The 15950-nt window shown below is 38.0% G+C and overlaps 1 protein-coding gene and 1 long non-coding RNA gene across 3 annotated transcripts; both read left to right on the forward strand.

Moving 5' to 3' along the window:
- The first annotated feature begins 2790 nt into the window (after positions 1-2790).
- On the forward strand, positions 2791-5038 carry LOC121811895. The gene is made up of 4 exons (XR_006054705.1): positions 2791-3083; positions 3978-4026; positions 4194-4257; positions 4652-5038. It is a non-coding gene; the product is annotated as an uncharacterized LOC121811895 (long non-coding RNA).
- A 4950-nt stretch (positions 5039-9988) lies between these two features.
- nfil3 (nuclear factor, interleukin 3 regulated) lies at positions 9989-15550 on the forward strand. 2 transcript variants are annotated; one of them, XM_042223535.1, is made up of 2 exons: positions 9989-10185; positions 12309-15550. In XM_042223535.1, the coding sequence occupies exon 2, from the start codon at positions 12397-12399 to the stop codon at positions 13762-13764; it is 1368 nt and encodes a 455-aa protein (XP_042079469.1). In that variant the 5' UTR covers positions 9989-10185; positions 12309-12396; the 3' UTR covers positions 13765-15550. The 2 variants fall into 2 exon arrangements, with proteins under 2 accessions (XP_042079469.1, XP_005929082.1); XM_005929020.3 differs by having other exon boundaries at positions 9990-10197.
- Positions 15551-15950: the final 400 nt, after the last annotated feature.

A 15950-nucleotide genomic window follows, 5' to 3' on the forward strand; every position in this document is an offset into this window, starting at 1 on the left:
AGACAAGACTCATAACTTTTTTACAGTGTCTCCCTGTCCTCATACTTCTATATGTTCTTCTGTAATAGATAACTATACACTATCATTGCAAGCTACACTACAGCTCAAAGGTTTGAAGTCAATTTTCACCTGGTTTATAACCATGTGATCGGTCCACACAAGAGTGATTGTTACTAAAAATGAGCCCATGTATAAGTGTGTTGACATTTCCTAATGCATCATGGTTGATTTAACAGAAATTACACACATCTGTGAAAACATTACTGATAAATTTTATGAAAAATTATTTTAAAGTAAATGTAAATTATTAATTAAAAAGACGACAGTTTGAATCTGACAACAAACCTTTGAGCAGTAGTGTGTGTTGTATGCATGTGTCTGTCTGTATCTGATCAGGATTTTTTCATCAGTTTCAACAAAATGCTCATTTTTTAGCTGTTTCTGTCATCAAAATTGAGTTGGAGTGTTTTAACTCTGATGGCAATCTCTCCCTAACAAGTCCACTTTATTGCGTGCTCATTTTCTCCTATTAGTGGCTCATACGTATATAATTAGGAAACATGCATTAAGTCAGCGGTCCTCAACCTTTTTTGCGCCACGGACCGGTTTATGCCCGACAATATTTTCACGGACCGGCCTTTAAGGTGTCGCGGATAAATACAACAAAATAAAACTAGTACCGGTACCGAAAAAAACAAGATTTATTCTATAACACACGATGAAAAGACCCAGGAAACACCGAGTTAACGATAGCAAACAAAATAACGCTGAAAACCGATATAAAAACCCTGAAAACCAGAACATTTCACACCTGAGCCTCAACTCTCGCGGCCCGGTACCAAACGACTCACGGACCGGCACCGGTCCGAGGCCCAGGGGTTGGGGACCGCTGCATTAAGTGCACTAATTTCTCACACTTATCAGTGGCTCATGGTTGCTTAAGGCCTATGTCTGTACTTGACCACAGAGGCAGAGCATCATTCAACCTGCCAGCTGCCTATCTTGGGAGCTTTTCAAGGATGACAGACTCCACTTTCTCTGCAGCAAGACAGCTCATAACTTTTTTACAGTGTCTCCCTGTCCTCATACTTCTATATGTTCTTCTGTAATAGATAACTATACACTATCATTGCAAGCTACACTACAGCTCAAAGGTTTGAAGTCAATTTTCACCTGGTTTATAACCATGTGATCGGTCCACACAGCAGTGATCGTTACTAAAAATGAGCCCATGTATTAGTGTGTAGACATTTCCTAATGCATCATGGGTGATTTAACATAAATGATTCATTAAACACACATCTGTGAAAACAAAACGCTCATTTTTTTTAGCCGTTTCTGCCATCAAAATTGAGTTCCTGGCAAACTCTCCCTATCATGTTCACTTTATTGCGTGCTCATCAATCTACTCTACAGCTCAAAAAAGTTTGAAGTCAGTTAGAAACTTCTTTTTTTCTTAAAAAACAAGATTCGCTTTTAGATTTTGCAAATTAATTGGGAAGGCAAATAAATATTATTCCTTAAAACTTGCATAGATCACCAATTATGAATCATGATTGATTAAATATTAACTGTTGTATGGATTGCAATAATAACAGCGTGTGTTTAGATTATATTACCTTTCCTCAGTTTATCACATTAAATCTCAGCTTACTAGTGACCCAGCAGTTTTCTAAGTACAGAAGCGCTAACAACATCATTTTTTCAAGTAATATAAAAATCATCTTTATATATTACCTTTTTAAACATCTGATTTTTCTTTCTAATGTCATTAAAACAAGTTTGCACATTTGTATAACATCAGTTGGACGTCCAGGTCTTTTAAGCTTTCAGTTTTTTTCTCAGTGTCACACATAGATTAGTTTTCGTCTCTTTCAATAAAAAAGTCAAATCTTCAAACCCTAAAGCAATCTTTGTTTCTTTCAATCATTCCAATATTTTTCATCTCCTGTTATATAATTGCAGTTAACCAGGGCTTAGCTACTCTGATCTACAGCAATTTTGGGGGTGTGGATACCCATTTTCTTTTTTTCACAGGTGCGGAGCCTTTTTCTACAAAATTACGAATAAACTGCATTTTTTAAAAGTACCTTTAACATAAATGTAGACTGACAAGTAACTCAACCTTTAACAACAGTGATCAGTAGAGAAGAAAGAAAATAACCCATTTCAAAATTTCTAGTTCAGATCAAAATTATTGTTCTGATTAAGGAAACAGTAAATCTGGCCACATTATTGTCCCGATCCTCCAATTTTCCCTTTCCAATGTGACTAAATAAAATTCAACTTTTTTTAAAATAAAAGCAGTTGCACACCCAGATATTTCTTACAGTAAGAATCCTCCAACAACCTTTCAAAAGAAAATTTTTTGTCTTTCCTCAATTTTGAGACCAACTGAACCCACAAACCTGAAGCTGCAGACCCCAAACTAACCAAATTTAATGTTTCCTTAATCAGCACAGTAATTTTTAAGTCTTTATGTGTTATGTTTACTCACAGTTTTGATGCTTGCTTCTTCGACTTGACCCACGATTAGCTCTGCACCATCGCTCTGCTGTTTCCTCTCTCCTCATGCTTCTCCTTCATGCGTCCTGTCCTCAGATATAATCCAACCTGCCTCCTTGTTTCCTCCTTGACTTGTATTCGCAAAATTTCCAGTTAAATTAAGAGTAATCCAGAAAAGTTTTCCTGCTTCAAAAGCTCTTCCAGTTGCCTGTCTTCTTGTCCTCCTTCAAATGTGCATTTTATGAATTTGTATTTATTTGACTTCATATTGCCATGACAACATAACACAGAGCATCATGGTAGATTAAAGCAGGTGGTTCTGTCCGCTACAGAAATGCTGATAAACTCAATTTATTTGAGTTGTCTTAACTTAGAAAAACTAAGTAAGATGGAAGTTTTTCTTCTCAGTGCATAAGGATGAAAGATGTGTTTTGAAAATGCCACGTCACTACCGTCCTCCTCTGCATGTTCATGGTGCCAGCATTTTTTATGGAATATGTTGAGCAAACCTAGAAAAGCGTCAGCTCAAGAGATTATTGTTGTCATTGCTGTGGATCTTTACCTGATACACTGACTTGGTGAGTAACTGTTTACTCTTATTCAAACTGATTTTGTGGCTTCTCTTAGTTTAGAACCAGGTTTATAATCGTGCTAGCTAGTTAGTGTTAGCCTAGCGTTGCTGCTGCGGCTGGGCTCATGTTACTTAAAAATTAACACCACAGCCTTAAAAACCTTATATAAAAATATGTCTGTGAAATTTTCTGTTGATTGTTTGAAATAAAAAAGTGAGATAAGAGCCCAGACAAAATTCTTCGGGGGGTGAAAACAATAAGCCAGGAGTTAGCTGTTAGCGAGTTAGCTCGCGGACTCTTATCAAGCCTTGACCTCCCGGTCAGCTATCACGCTGGTGGATAACAGAGCTCTCCGAAAACGTGGAAGCGACTTTTGCAAATATGTGATATTTTTGATAAATTAAGTAGATATTTGAGCATTACACAGCTACATTCTCCGCTGAAAATATCTTAAAAGGTTATTTTGTGACCCAGAAAGGGTAATCTAGGGGAAAGGAGGATCGCATATGTCGGCCATGGTTGTCGGAGCCTGTGCATACTTGTAAGCGCGGCAATGGCGGAGGAGCCCGGCTAAAGAACTTATTGCTTTTTCTGGGTCACAAAATCAACTTTTAAGATATTTTCAGGCGAGAATGTAGCTGTCGAAAGTTCAAATATCTGCTCGATTTATCAAGACATCACATATTTGCAAAAATGCCCCGACGTTTTCTGAGATGTCCATTTTTTCATGCTTTGTGGCACCTTGAACATCTGTGGCATCTATTAATGTCAAATCTAGCCTTTATTTAACAACATAAGCAAACTCTATGTTACAATGATTGCACAGCCATTAAGGATCAAATCGGTTTCTGAAAAATGTTCTGTTTTTTCTCCCTCTGCTTGCTTCTTACTGTCTTTGAGGCTCGGGACCAGCACTCCTGCTGTTGGACAGAAAGACATCAACTCAGTGGTAAGTATTTTGGTTTTCCAATATATTAGCAACTGTCAGTGACATTTATATTAATCAGGCTGAACTTTAATCATACTTTAGATCAGCCTGTTTTACTTATTGTTTTATTTGTCTTTGGTTTGGGGAAGTTGTTTCTTTACTGATCTTTTCCTGTCTTCTGTTATTAGACTTGAGATATGACTGCACTATGCTGTTGCTGGTGACTCCAGTTAATTCTACAAGACATGCTGTGTAAGTAAACAAACAACAACAGTTTGGTCTGCATTTCTTGAAAGATCACATCCCCCAAACTTAGTTTAGAGGGTCTACACTGATATAGTGAAGTTGCAAGTTTTCTAACAGCAAAATTTGTTTTGTGCCCAAATCATTTTGCACATCATTAGAATGAAAGTTATTGGCCATGTTTCATAGCCCTTTTTAAAATGATGCTTTCATGACATTATTGTGTGTCGGGTGGGGGTCAGGGCTATCCAGACTGACAATTGGGACATTGAATGTCACTTCTCCAGTGGGGAGGGAGCCTGAGATTGTCCAAATTGGAGTCTTTTTATACCAAATGCAGAAAAAAATGTTTTAAGAAAGCAATTAAGTTCATGTTCCAAAAAATATGATTGTTTGCTTGCAGGACACCAGGAGAGATGAGTCCTCCGTCACAGATGGTGTGGTCAGTGAAGATGGTCGCCTGCAGGTTCAAGCTCATTGCATCTCCAACCCACATCCACTGCCACTGTACTTAAGGGAAGTTAAAGACTTTCTTCTGCACCTACATTTGGATCACCTCGATCCATGATAGTCATTCAGGCAGTAATGCCTGGACTGGAAACAAGCCATCCTTAAAATATTACAACATTCCAGCTCATGTGTTGGAATGCAAAACAAATGTGTTGTTTAAATTAGAGACTGCACTTGTGACAGAACAACAAATATTTTATTTTGATTATATAAGTAATGTAAGTACAAAACAAACTTGTGGTAGGCCTAAACTTATTTTCAGAATAATTACATCTGAGACTTTGTTTCATTGTAAGATTATAACAGTGATGGCAATATAATTGTTTGTTGTTCAGCAGAACAGTGTCCAGTATGTTGGCTGTTATACTTTGTTGTGTTTGAAAATAAAAGTTGGGCTGATTTTAACATCATTACAAAAAGTGTTGTTAATTATTTTTAATCATATTCAGGTTACCACAAATTGTTTTTTCATTTAGTTGAACTTGAAATGTTTGTCAGTAGTAAACAATTAGTATTGTACAGTCAGAAATATCAAGTTATTCTTAATACTGCAGACTTGCACTGTATAAGTTGTCCTAACAGTCATCTTAAGTAAGCTTTACTTAGTTTTTTTGAGGCAACGAGTTTCCTTAATTTTTTTGAGTTCTGGGAACTAACAAGGCTGTACAGTGTACTCAAAATGAGTAAGTTGCCCTAACTTGGTCATCTTACGTAAACTTGATCCAATTTTCTTGAGTTCTGGGAACAAATGAGCTTGTACAGAGTACTCAAAATAAATAAGTTGTCCTAATTTAGTCATTTTTAGCTAAGCTTTACTCAGTTCTTTTGAGGCAACGAGTTTCCTCAATTTTTTTGAGTTCTGGGAACTAATTAGATTTTACAGTGTATGTTAATAATCTTTAAACAGACACTCCCTGATCCTGTAAGAGCAGGAATTTAACTACAAACTCTCATAGTTCCCGTCAGTATCATTCATTCTGCTCTGCCTCAATGGTCACAGTGGCTAGTTTAAGTACGTTTGCCCCATAGAAATCCACTGATGTTCAGTGAGTCCCTTTGATACATGTTTAGACCTTCATAATTTTCAGGGTGCATGAGTGTTAGATCTCCATCTCATCCTAAACATTTTACCAACATGTAAAAGGCATACGTCCACAAGATTTTGATTTGTTTAATTTTAATTGAAACTTGTTTTATTCTGAATAAATGTGTGAGATGGCCCTCAGGCCTCTAAATCCACGTCCAGGTTTGGGTGACTTCTTGGATTAGGGGAGTATTATTTAGAGCAGTGTTTGTCACTTTGGTTAATTGCTAAACTCAGGCCGTTTTTGTTCAGTCTTTTTCTAACTGAACTTTCACATTTAACATGCTAACTGAAGCCTGTAGAGTCTGAGCTGTAGCTCTTTTATTTTCTGTATTGTACAGTCTGACTTAGGGGTGGATTTGCTGGGATTGTGACCACTGTTTGGGAGGGATGGTTATATTGTGTATCTGGAATGAATTTTAGGTAGCTACGTCCATCCCATGGGGAATGGGAGCAGTAACAAAGGTGTTGCGTTTATATTTTTGTTGAGTGTATATACACATATATGATGCAATTATACAGATTACTAGTAGAAGAAGAATGAAACATAGTGCAGTGTTTGGGTGTTAATAGTAGCAGGTATTTAGTATTGCACACTGATATATGTAAAGACCCCAGTGTGTTCATATGCGGTGTACATTCACTGCTGTTGTGCAGTGTACAGTCTGACAGCAGCAGCAGCCTGTCACTGAAGGGACTGCTCAGTGTTGTCAGGGTGACCTGTATGGGATGGATCGAAGATGGGGTATTTTAATCGAGTATATAGGGAAATGTGAACTCCTCTGACAATCTGAGTAATTGGATAACGCACTGTTATTGAAATTTCCAACTTCTGAGCCACAGAAAGAAATAACAGGCTTCATTAGGTTACCTTCCACTTGTTGACAGCAACTAAATAAAACCAACATATCCACATAATAACACCTTAAAGCAGGGGTGTCAATCTTAAATGAGCTGTGGGCCACTGCTGGTACTGTCATGTCATTGGAGGGCCACTTTAGTGTTCAAGTAGTACAAAAACAAACAAACAAGAAAACACCCACAAATCTTTCAGAAAATGTAGTGTTTTGTTTGTTTGTTTTAAGTTTCAAATATTGTATAACAAAACTGCAAATGTGAATGCAAAAAACTTCTCACTCTTAACTAACTGAAACCTTGTTATTGAACTAACAAATAAAAAGGAAAGATACTCTCTTTCTGGCCAGACACGTGGAAGCATTTCTACAATAGTTTTGTCCATATTTAACAAAATAAAAATGCAGACATAAGTGAACACATTAGTTTTTGACTGCTAGTGAAAATTGTTTTCTTTACATATAACTCTCTCACTGAACAAAGACAGCCAATCCCTCAACATGTTTTTACTCTGCTCATATTGCCCTCATTTTAAAACAGTTTTGCTTTTTAAACAACTTATTTTCAAATTGCACTCAACAACAAAATCCCTCGTAACAAAAACTAACTTCAAGGGCCAAATTGTATTTCCTTTCTTCACGTCAACAGTAAGGGTGGCAAGTTGTTAGGGTCCCTGGGTCGTTGACCCAGTGTTTTGTGTTTTTGGTTCTTTGATTTTGCTATTTCATTATATTCTAGCTTTGCTTTACAGGTTTTAGGATTATTCTTAGTTAAGGTTCTCTGGGTGGGGTTTGGTTAGAGTTTTAGTGTTCTGGTTTTCTGTCTGTGTTCCTTAGTTGCTGTCTCCCCTGTCTGCTGTATTCCCACGTCCAGTCAGTGTCTGTGTCTGCCCTGGTCCCACGTCTCTGTTCCCTTTGTTATAGTGCCTGCCTGTGAGTCTGTGTTAGGTTTCCTGTTTTACTTTGAAAGTCCATGTCTGATGTTAATGTGTCTGGTTTTGCTTCCCCTTGTCTCGTTAGGCCTGATTTGCCCCAGCTGTGTTTCCCTCCTGTTACCCATTCCCTGATTGCTCCCTCTATGTATTTAAGCCCTCTTTGTGTCTGTGCTGTGATCTACTCTCATTTATGCTGTGTGTGCTGCCTGCCTGTTCATGTAGGTTTATTTGGATTTTTGTTACGGTTGCCACTTTTTGCCATCCAGCAATAAAAGCTGAGTTTTGAGTTACTTTCCACCTCCGAGTGTCTGCACATTGGGTTCTTCTACTTCCACTCCTGCCTGCACACAGCCTTAACCTGACACAAGTAGTGCTGACATGGGCCGCAAGTGGCCCCCGAGCCGTGAGTTTGAGACCCATGGTTCACCTACTGTCACTGCAGTGATATTAGCGTTTTTGTTTTGAAAGGTTACTAGTGGATGCTGGCAACCATCTTGGAAGAGAACAAAACAATCTGTTATAAGGCCTTCATTGGAAAATTGTGTATTTAGAATGTAATACCAACATGTCATTTGAAGATAACATAGTATTTGCGTAAAAGTTACTGAATAGTATTGGAATAAAGTGTGAAAATTGAAGGATTAAAATATCCAAGAGCTCAAATTACTTCACCAAAGCATGTTTCAATCATATTTTATCAACACAAATTGCACAGGTTTATTGAATATGAATAACTTCACCTCAGTTGTTTAAGCTCCTGCCAAAGCAAAACATCTGTGTGCAACCAGTGTCCACTATTGAATTATCTAAACCCAACATGTTCGGTTTTTGGGGTTTTTTTGTTGTTTTTTTAGTGCATAATCACATTTAGTGAAATAAACTATTAAACCATAATTGCATATTAGGATTTAGCCAAGTGTTAGGATGTAATGCAGAGAAGTATTTCTAGTAGGCTTTTTTTCATATGCCTGTTTTCATTTTATTTTCTAATTTTTAAAGAAGGCTTTAGAAAGGTCAAAATAAATCTTCTGTAAGGGAGTATCAGCTATTCTAGTATTTATTTTACCAATGCACGGGTGCATTAATACAACATATGTATTTCATAAAGGGCGAACACAAATGTCCAAAGAGACTTCCTGGCAGCTGCCATTTTAAGTATAACCTCTGGTACGGGCACGTTCAGTTTGCAGCAGCTATACAACAGTGGCCTCTAGAGGTGTTTACACACTACGACCAAATCAGACAATGCAACACAACACGCAGGTCGCCCCAATGAATTGATTAAGCTGGTAGCAGTGACTTGTTAACTTATCATTTATCAAACATATCTCCCATGAATGATGTGAAATAAATTTGAGGCATAACATTTACGTCACAAGTTAGAAGTTGCAATCAGTTTTTAGGAAAGTGAGTTTAATAAGAGTAAAATAATGCAGTAATTATTTTAGATTTTATAATCCCTTTATAAATCATGTTGGCTACAGCCCATTTAGCAGTGCAACAAGAGCATCAGACAAACAAACAAATAGAATATGTATAGTGACAGTCAGGTCTTGGCAGCTGATCATGGCATCTGGTACAAGACTCCAACCCCCCCACACACACACACGCCCACACCTCTTTACACACACACACACACTCACGCACACACCTCCAAAAAACCCACTCCGTCTGGACTGACGTGTATGTATACCTACAACCAAACAGCTGAAATTAACCGTATTAACCCCGGTTATCTTTTTTCACGTATTTACAATTTCCTTTTTGGAAATAGACTTTTTAAAATCACTTTTAATTTTATTTCAAAATGAAATATACAGTATTAAAATTTAAATTTAATTTGTTAATAAGACATATATTCAGCAGTGGAAATAAAATTAAAACAGACTTATACCTACATTAAAAGACAACAGAACATCAAGGAATGGCCTAAGTCTGTTAATGCAACAGTGCGTAAACAGTGTGAATTATGTAGTAGCTAAATTTGACTATAAATATAAACCAATGTGACAACCTTAAACATTAGACGCACGGAGCTTCTACAGCTTCTTGTGCTGTTTTAGAAGTGTACGCCCCATTGCAACATTGTTGGGAGTAAATGTATATATTTATGCCATGGTAAAAGTAGTATGAGCAATAAATACATCGGAAATATTTTGTTTTCGTAATATGAGGACAAATCCGAGCACGGTCTGCGAGCCGATTGTCGCAAATGCTTCACTCCTACTGTGAATGACGACAGACATTCTTAAATAAGATTTGAGCTCTGGTGAAGCCAAGAGTCATTGGCTAAAGTTAGAAAATGCTGCGTGCCGATTGGATGCAGTAGCTGTCATTTAATTTCACGCTGCCAATGCACTCAACCACTGACCTACTAACACAGATCCATGAGTCACTAGCCACCTTGAAAGGAAAAAGCCAAGGGAGGAGAGCAAAGTACTTTATAACTTGTAGGATTTTCTTGACAATCATTTCCTTATTAGCTGATGGAAAACCTATGCTGCTTCTCTGTGCATCATACGCGGTGGAAAACCAAACCAATCCCCACAAGCAGGTGATAGAAAAGGTACAGTTTTGATTTGCGGTTAATATTAAATGTCTGGGATTAACATTAAGCGTTGTACAGGTTTGTAGAGGATGGTGCCTGATCACACGCCCAGAAATCACAGGGGCGTTTAGCTAGCTTATATTTCAGTCAGCTGGCTACCTTCTGTGTGTCCTCGCACAAAACCTATTTTAAATGTAATAACAGCCTCGGTAGTTTCCAAGTTAAAAGTGCGACAAAGCTCACGTTCGAGTGTGTGCTTTTTAAAAAATATATAGTTATAACCTGTATAATAGATGTTTAATTTTATTCAGGCACACGGGCCTACCAGTAGCAGTGATTCATAGATTACAACACTGTGTTGAAACACAAGAATGTGATGTGGCTTGTAGAAACATTATCAAAGCACTGTGGCTTCTGTCGATGTGTGGACAACAGAATGGGTCAGTCCACGTCGGGACAGCAAAGTAACGCTTTCTTCTCTGTAATGTTGTAACAGTTTACTTTTCAGGGCGTAGATGGACCTCGCGCTTCAGCCGCCAATGTCATGAGTAACGAAGACAATGATGTCATGTACAGAGTTGAATGCCCACATTGTCTTAGTAAAGTCTGTTACATACAGTGTTAGCTATCTAACACATGTGGACAATTTTAGAGCTATTTTACTTGGACGCAGAGCTGAGCAATCACTGGTCCGTATTGTTATTGCCACACAGGCAAACATTGCATAATGTCTGCACCAATAGAAATTGCTGGCACTCGGGAGGGCAGGAGCGGGGCTTATTGTATAATACCGACACAATGAAGGAATCTGGGGCAACAGGACGCGTTGACGGCCCGGTGCTGGAACGCCGAGTCGATCGCTCTGTACTGCTTGTCGCGACTGAACCAGCAGCAAACACTCGGTCAGCACCCACCCTCCAAGTGTCGCACGTTGCGATAACATCGCCACCGTTTTTAATCACGTATGATCCAAATTTAGGCACGATGTTTTGTTGCCTCGTTAAAAAAAAGACAAAAGGACGCGTTCGTCAACGCCAGCTGGGGTTTGCACATCGGCACCGTAAAATCTGTAGTAGACTGCGTAAGGGGTTCAAGTAAATGAAAAGAGAAATATTTCTCCTGTATTTCAAATGGATTTGTCGGGGATACAGCGCCTTCTTGCTTCTAAAAAGTGGAAGACCAAATTGTAACACACAAAGTTAGTGTCTGAAAGTTACCAGACTATAATGTATACACAAGTCTGACCTATTAGTCATGTCTCTCTCTTCCTAAATGTAGACCCAAGTCAAGGACAAAACGAGGGCACAGAGTCAAGAAGAAACATTTGAGGAAACTGTATCACACCCTAAACATTAATTTTTCTAATTAAAAATCTTTCTGCTCCTCTTCTAAATACCACTGTTTGCTGCAGTGAGTGTGAAAGACTAGTTCAAAAGAAATTATTCAGGTTACAGGCTTCGTGTTTCTCATTTTTTGTGATCTCATGCCTTTATGTCTATTTTCATCATTTTTCTCCTGAATAAAAAAGTTTGTTTACTTCAATTTCCTAAGCTTGGCTTGTACAAAAGAACTGGTACTTTAAATTTTAATCAAGGTAAATCATGGGGAAGCACCAATTTATTGGCCAGGCATTGGAACTGACTGATATACCTTGTTGACTGGTATCAGGCTATTGGTAAATAAGATGACATTCACCAATGACATCTTTAAATATTTATCTGTTACACAGCATGAATTTTGAAATCTGTTGAAGGAATCCAGTTTCTGAAAGTTAAATGATTATATGTTTTCTTCATGTTTTTTTGTACTTTAATGAAGATTTCTTTGTTTCCCTGACACAAAGTAGGAAATGGTAATAGCAAAACTAAAAAGTAATTACCTTGATATTAACTCTCCCTATTAACCACATTTTACTCTTCTACAAATGTATTTTCAGAAATATACTGGACTCATAATTGCAGCCTTAATGTTTTATGTGTAGAGCACAAAAATCTGAATAAGCTTTAAGTGGATGATAATATACAATCTTTGATCAGCACAAGTAAATATTAAAGTATCATGGTAACTTGTTTGACATTGTTTCAACTAAACTCTGACGAAAAACATTTCTGTTGTGTCTTATTCCACAGATTTCTTCAACTCAAGCGGATTAATTCCATGTGACAGTTAATTTTGCTCGATACAAGCATTATGGTATACAGTTGAAAATCTTTTAGCATGCTGACAGTAGCAAACAGTAATAATATGCAATCAATAAAGCAAGAAGTGGACTCCAATCAGTCCTACAGTGGAGAGGATGCCCTGTGCCTGGCTGTGGCTTTACAAGGGACCAACAGAGACCTCCTGAGCCACAAAATCTCTGCACTTCCTTTCAAGGCTAAATCTGCTTGTCGTAGGAAAAGGGAGTTTATCCCAGAGGAAAAAAAAGACACCCTGTACTGGGAGAGGCGTCGTAAAAACAACGAAGCAGCCAAGCGTTCAAGGGAGAAGCGACGCATAAATGATATGGTGCTAGAGAACAAATTGGTAGCACTTGGCGAGGAAAATGCCTCCCTCAAGGCTGAGCTGCTGTCATTGAAGTTGAAGTTTGGATTGGTGAGCTCGACAGCATATGCCCAAGAAGTCCAACGGTTATCCAGCTCCGCCACTCTTAACCTCCACCAAATGTTTATTCCACCCAATGCTAGCCAAGGTTTTACCAGCAAAGAAAAGGAGCCTATTCACCTGCGCAGCAGCTGCATATCAGTCATCAGGCATTCACCTCATATGCCCAAGACATTTACCGCAACTCAGGGTAGCTTTACTGTCTGCAGGAATGCAGAGGTCAAGCAGGAACCGGGAGACAATGGCAGCTATAGACAAGAGCAAGGTAGTCCCTATGAACTCTACAAACCTGGCATAGCCAGCCCTTTGTCTGGAGTCTACACTCAGTCTGCATCATTCATGCAGATCATGAGGTCATCTAGTAACTCACCCAGGAGCTCGGATGATGGTGCAGTTAGCAAATCATCTGATGGTGAGGATGAGCAGCAGGTCCCCAAAGGGTTGATGCCATCTGTAGTAGACCCAAGAAGCATCATTGTCTCCACACATAAAGTGCCAGATGGTAGTTCTTCAGCTTTACCCCATAAACTGCGGATTAAATCCAGAACCGTCCAAATCAAAGTGGAGGCAATCGACCCCGAATACGAATCCTCTGGAAAGTCCTCTTCTCCTGTCAGTATTTCAGAGGGAGAATGCTACCAGGCCACAAAAAGCACTTTTGGTTGCACACAGGCTTCTCACTGCCCTTTGTCAGTACAGGTCACCAACATGCAAGACTGGAGCCAGCAGTCTGAGCAATGGCATGTAAGCCACGCAATGACACTGCAGGGTGGGTGCACGAATAATGATGAGTCCTCAAGCCCCGTGTCAAACAAAACCATTGTGGATGTAAAAGACTCTTCCTATGCACACTTGCATGCAGAAGACTGGTATGTAAAACAGAGCTTTGGCACCCTGTCTCCCAGAGCAGTCGCTTCCAAAAGAGAACAGGTACCTGGAATAGATTCTACCAAAAGCGTCGCTGATCATCATGAGACATGAGTTTCTCTGAATGACAATTGTATGCTTAGCATTATATTTGCTGTTTCACTGTGTGGACATTTGGGTTAAACAATGTTTTCTTTTGGTAAATTTTCAAATAAATGAGTTTGAATAAAATACTAGAGTCACAAATAATAGTTTTTGTGTATCCAGGCTATTTTCCAGTGAAGGTTGAGGAGAAATGGAATTACCCACATTGTCATATGATAAATTTAGTATAATATTCCTGTTCCTCTTACAAAGGCTATTTCACTTAATAATGCCAGTTCATTGTACTTTGGCTTTTTCCAATCCAAACTTACTGTTAATGAAACCAACACTTTATGGCATTGTTTGTGTTAAATTACATCATTAACAGATGGGTTTTATGTCATTTAACAAAGCAGGAAGCTATTTAATGTGAAGTGAACAGTGGAGAAGACTGGAATGTTGAAGTGGTAATTGGAACTAGTCTATGTAGCAGCAGAGTGGTGAAAACTGATAAAGGTTAAACTGTACGTGACAAATTATTCAGCATCATGTCCCTCCACGTTTTGCAAAGTAAAATAGGATCACATGCATAAGTAGCCTAAGTAAGGATTTTCTGGGTACTTTGAGAATTTGCTATAGACTGTTATTGTGTAAAACATTGTGAGTGAAAGGTTTTTTTTGGTTTGTTTGTTTTCAAGAGTCCAAACTGTTCATGATTGCTATCATAGAGCGTTGCCTATTGATATGTACCTGCTGTTGTTGAGCGCTGCTTTTTTCTTTTTTTTCTTTTATTTTGTGGCGCTGAAAAAAGGTTCCAGTTGTTAACAGCAGCCCTCCCCCCTGCTGTCAAATTTGTGGCCAGGAGCAGCCTGGCCATTATTTGCCTTGAAGCTGAAATTCTTCATGTTTTAAGTCATATTATTGGTTTGTATGTTTGTGTAGTGCCAGATTACTTTTCTTTTAACAACTTCCTTAAAGTGAATGAAAGTTTTATACTTCTTTTCAGAATTATTTTGAGGAATTGGTTTGAAAGTTACAGATTGTTAAGAGAGCATTTGTGTTCAGCCTTGTTCTTTTGGTAATGTAAAGCCTGCTTATTGACATTAAACATTCATTTAACAGCACTGGAGGCTTAAACATTTAGTCAATAACATTGTCACAAACTTCCACCAGTGGGCTGAAACACAGCCACATCCCTACTGGAGTTTAAGAAAAGAATGATACAGATTTTGACTCAAACTTTAGTACAACTTTTAAATAGGCTCTGCTTCACTCACTGTTTCACTGTTTGCCAAACTTTGTTTTGCTTTTTCATTATTTTGTTGATTACTTAAACTTTCCAGGCTGCTGGTTAAAGCGAGATTGTGAGTGACATTTGCTGGAGAATTGTAAATTTCCTTAACCTTGACAGGACTGTAGTTGGATTTTACAAAGCTTTGAAATATTTTGAATTACACAATGCTCAGTTTATGGAAGAAAGTATCTCAACCCTAAAGTTTCTGTTACTATGTAAAATCCAGAGCCATCAGTAATCATCATCATCATCATATATGCCTTGTTTGCTGTTTGTAGCAAATTGGGGTGGTCACATATTACTATGTGACTTTCTATATTGTTAATATAAATGAGCAAGTTAAATCAAACATAGCTGGTATCATGTCAAATAATTCACTTTATTTCAAATACATCGTATGTGCATATTATGCCATAGATGGAAATATACCAACAATGAAAATCATAACTCATTTTTTCCAGCAGCCTCAAGCTTTATTGTAATGTGAGCTTTTATTCACAATAAATGTCCTGTCATTAAAAATATGCTTTCTTTCTTTATTTTTCTTTCTTGAAGCTAATACTAAATGTGATATTTGTGATTGAAAATGATATTTTGGATATATTTTCAGCTATGTCCCTTTTCTTTTATAGTATTAGGTCAATCATTAGGCAGTCATGTTGCCATAAGTCAGATCTCCCAGCATCCAAGTGGCTTTCAGTTTTTATCTTTACTCAGTGAGGAAAGACTTTCTAGTTCTTTTCACGTAATATGGCTGGATTAGGAAACACACTAGAAAATAATGCTACAGTAGCAAATTCATTTAGATGTAAAACCAACCTCTTCAGTTGTGTTAAGAATGCCTAAAATCCATCAATCCATTTGTTTTATGACAGAACAGCAAAGAGAAAAATTCTCCAAAAGTTGTTGATTCAAGCTGAAA

The sequence above is a fragment of the Haplochromis burtoni genome, unplaced genomic scaffold (assembly GCF_018398535.1).
Source record: "Haplochromis burtoni strain Fernald_Lab_line unplaced genomic scaffold, NCSU_Asbu1 Contig_113, whole genome shotgun sequence".
Lineage (NCBI taxonomy): Eukaryota > Metazoa > Chordata > Actinopteri > Cichliformes > Cichlidae > Haplochromis > Haplochromis burtoni.

Bases quoted from the DNA above. Each gene is read 5' to 3' on its own strand.
- nfil3 (XM_042223535.1), top strand. From the start codon at position 12,397: ATGCTGACAGTAGCAAACAGTAATAATATGCAATCAATAAAGCAAGAA.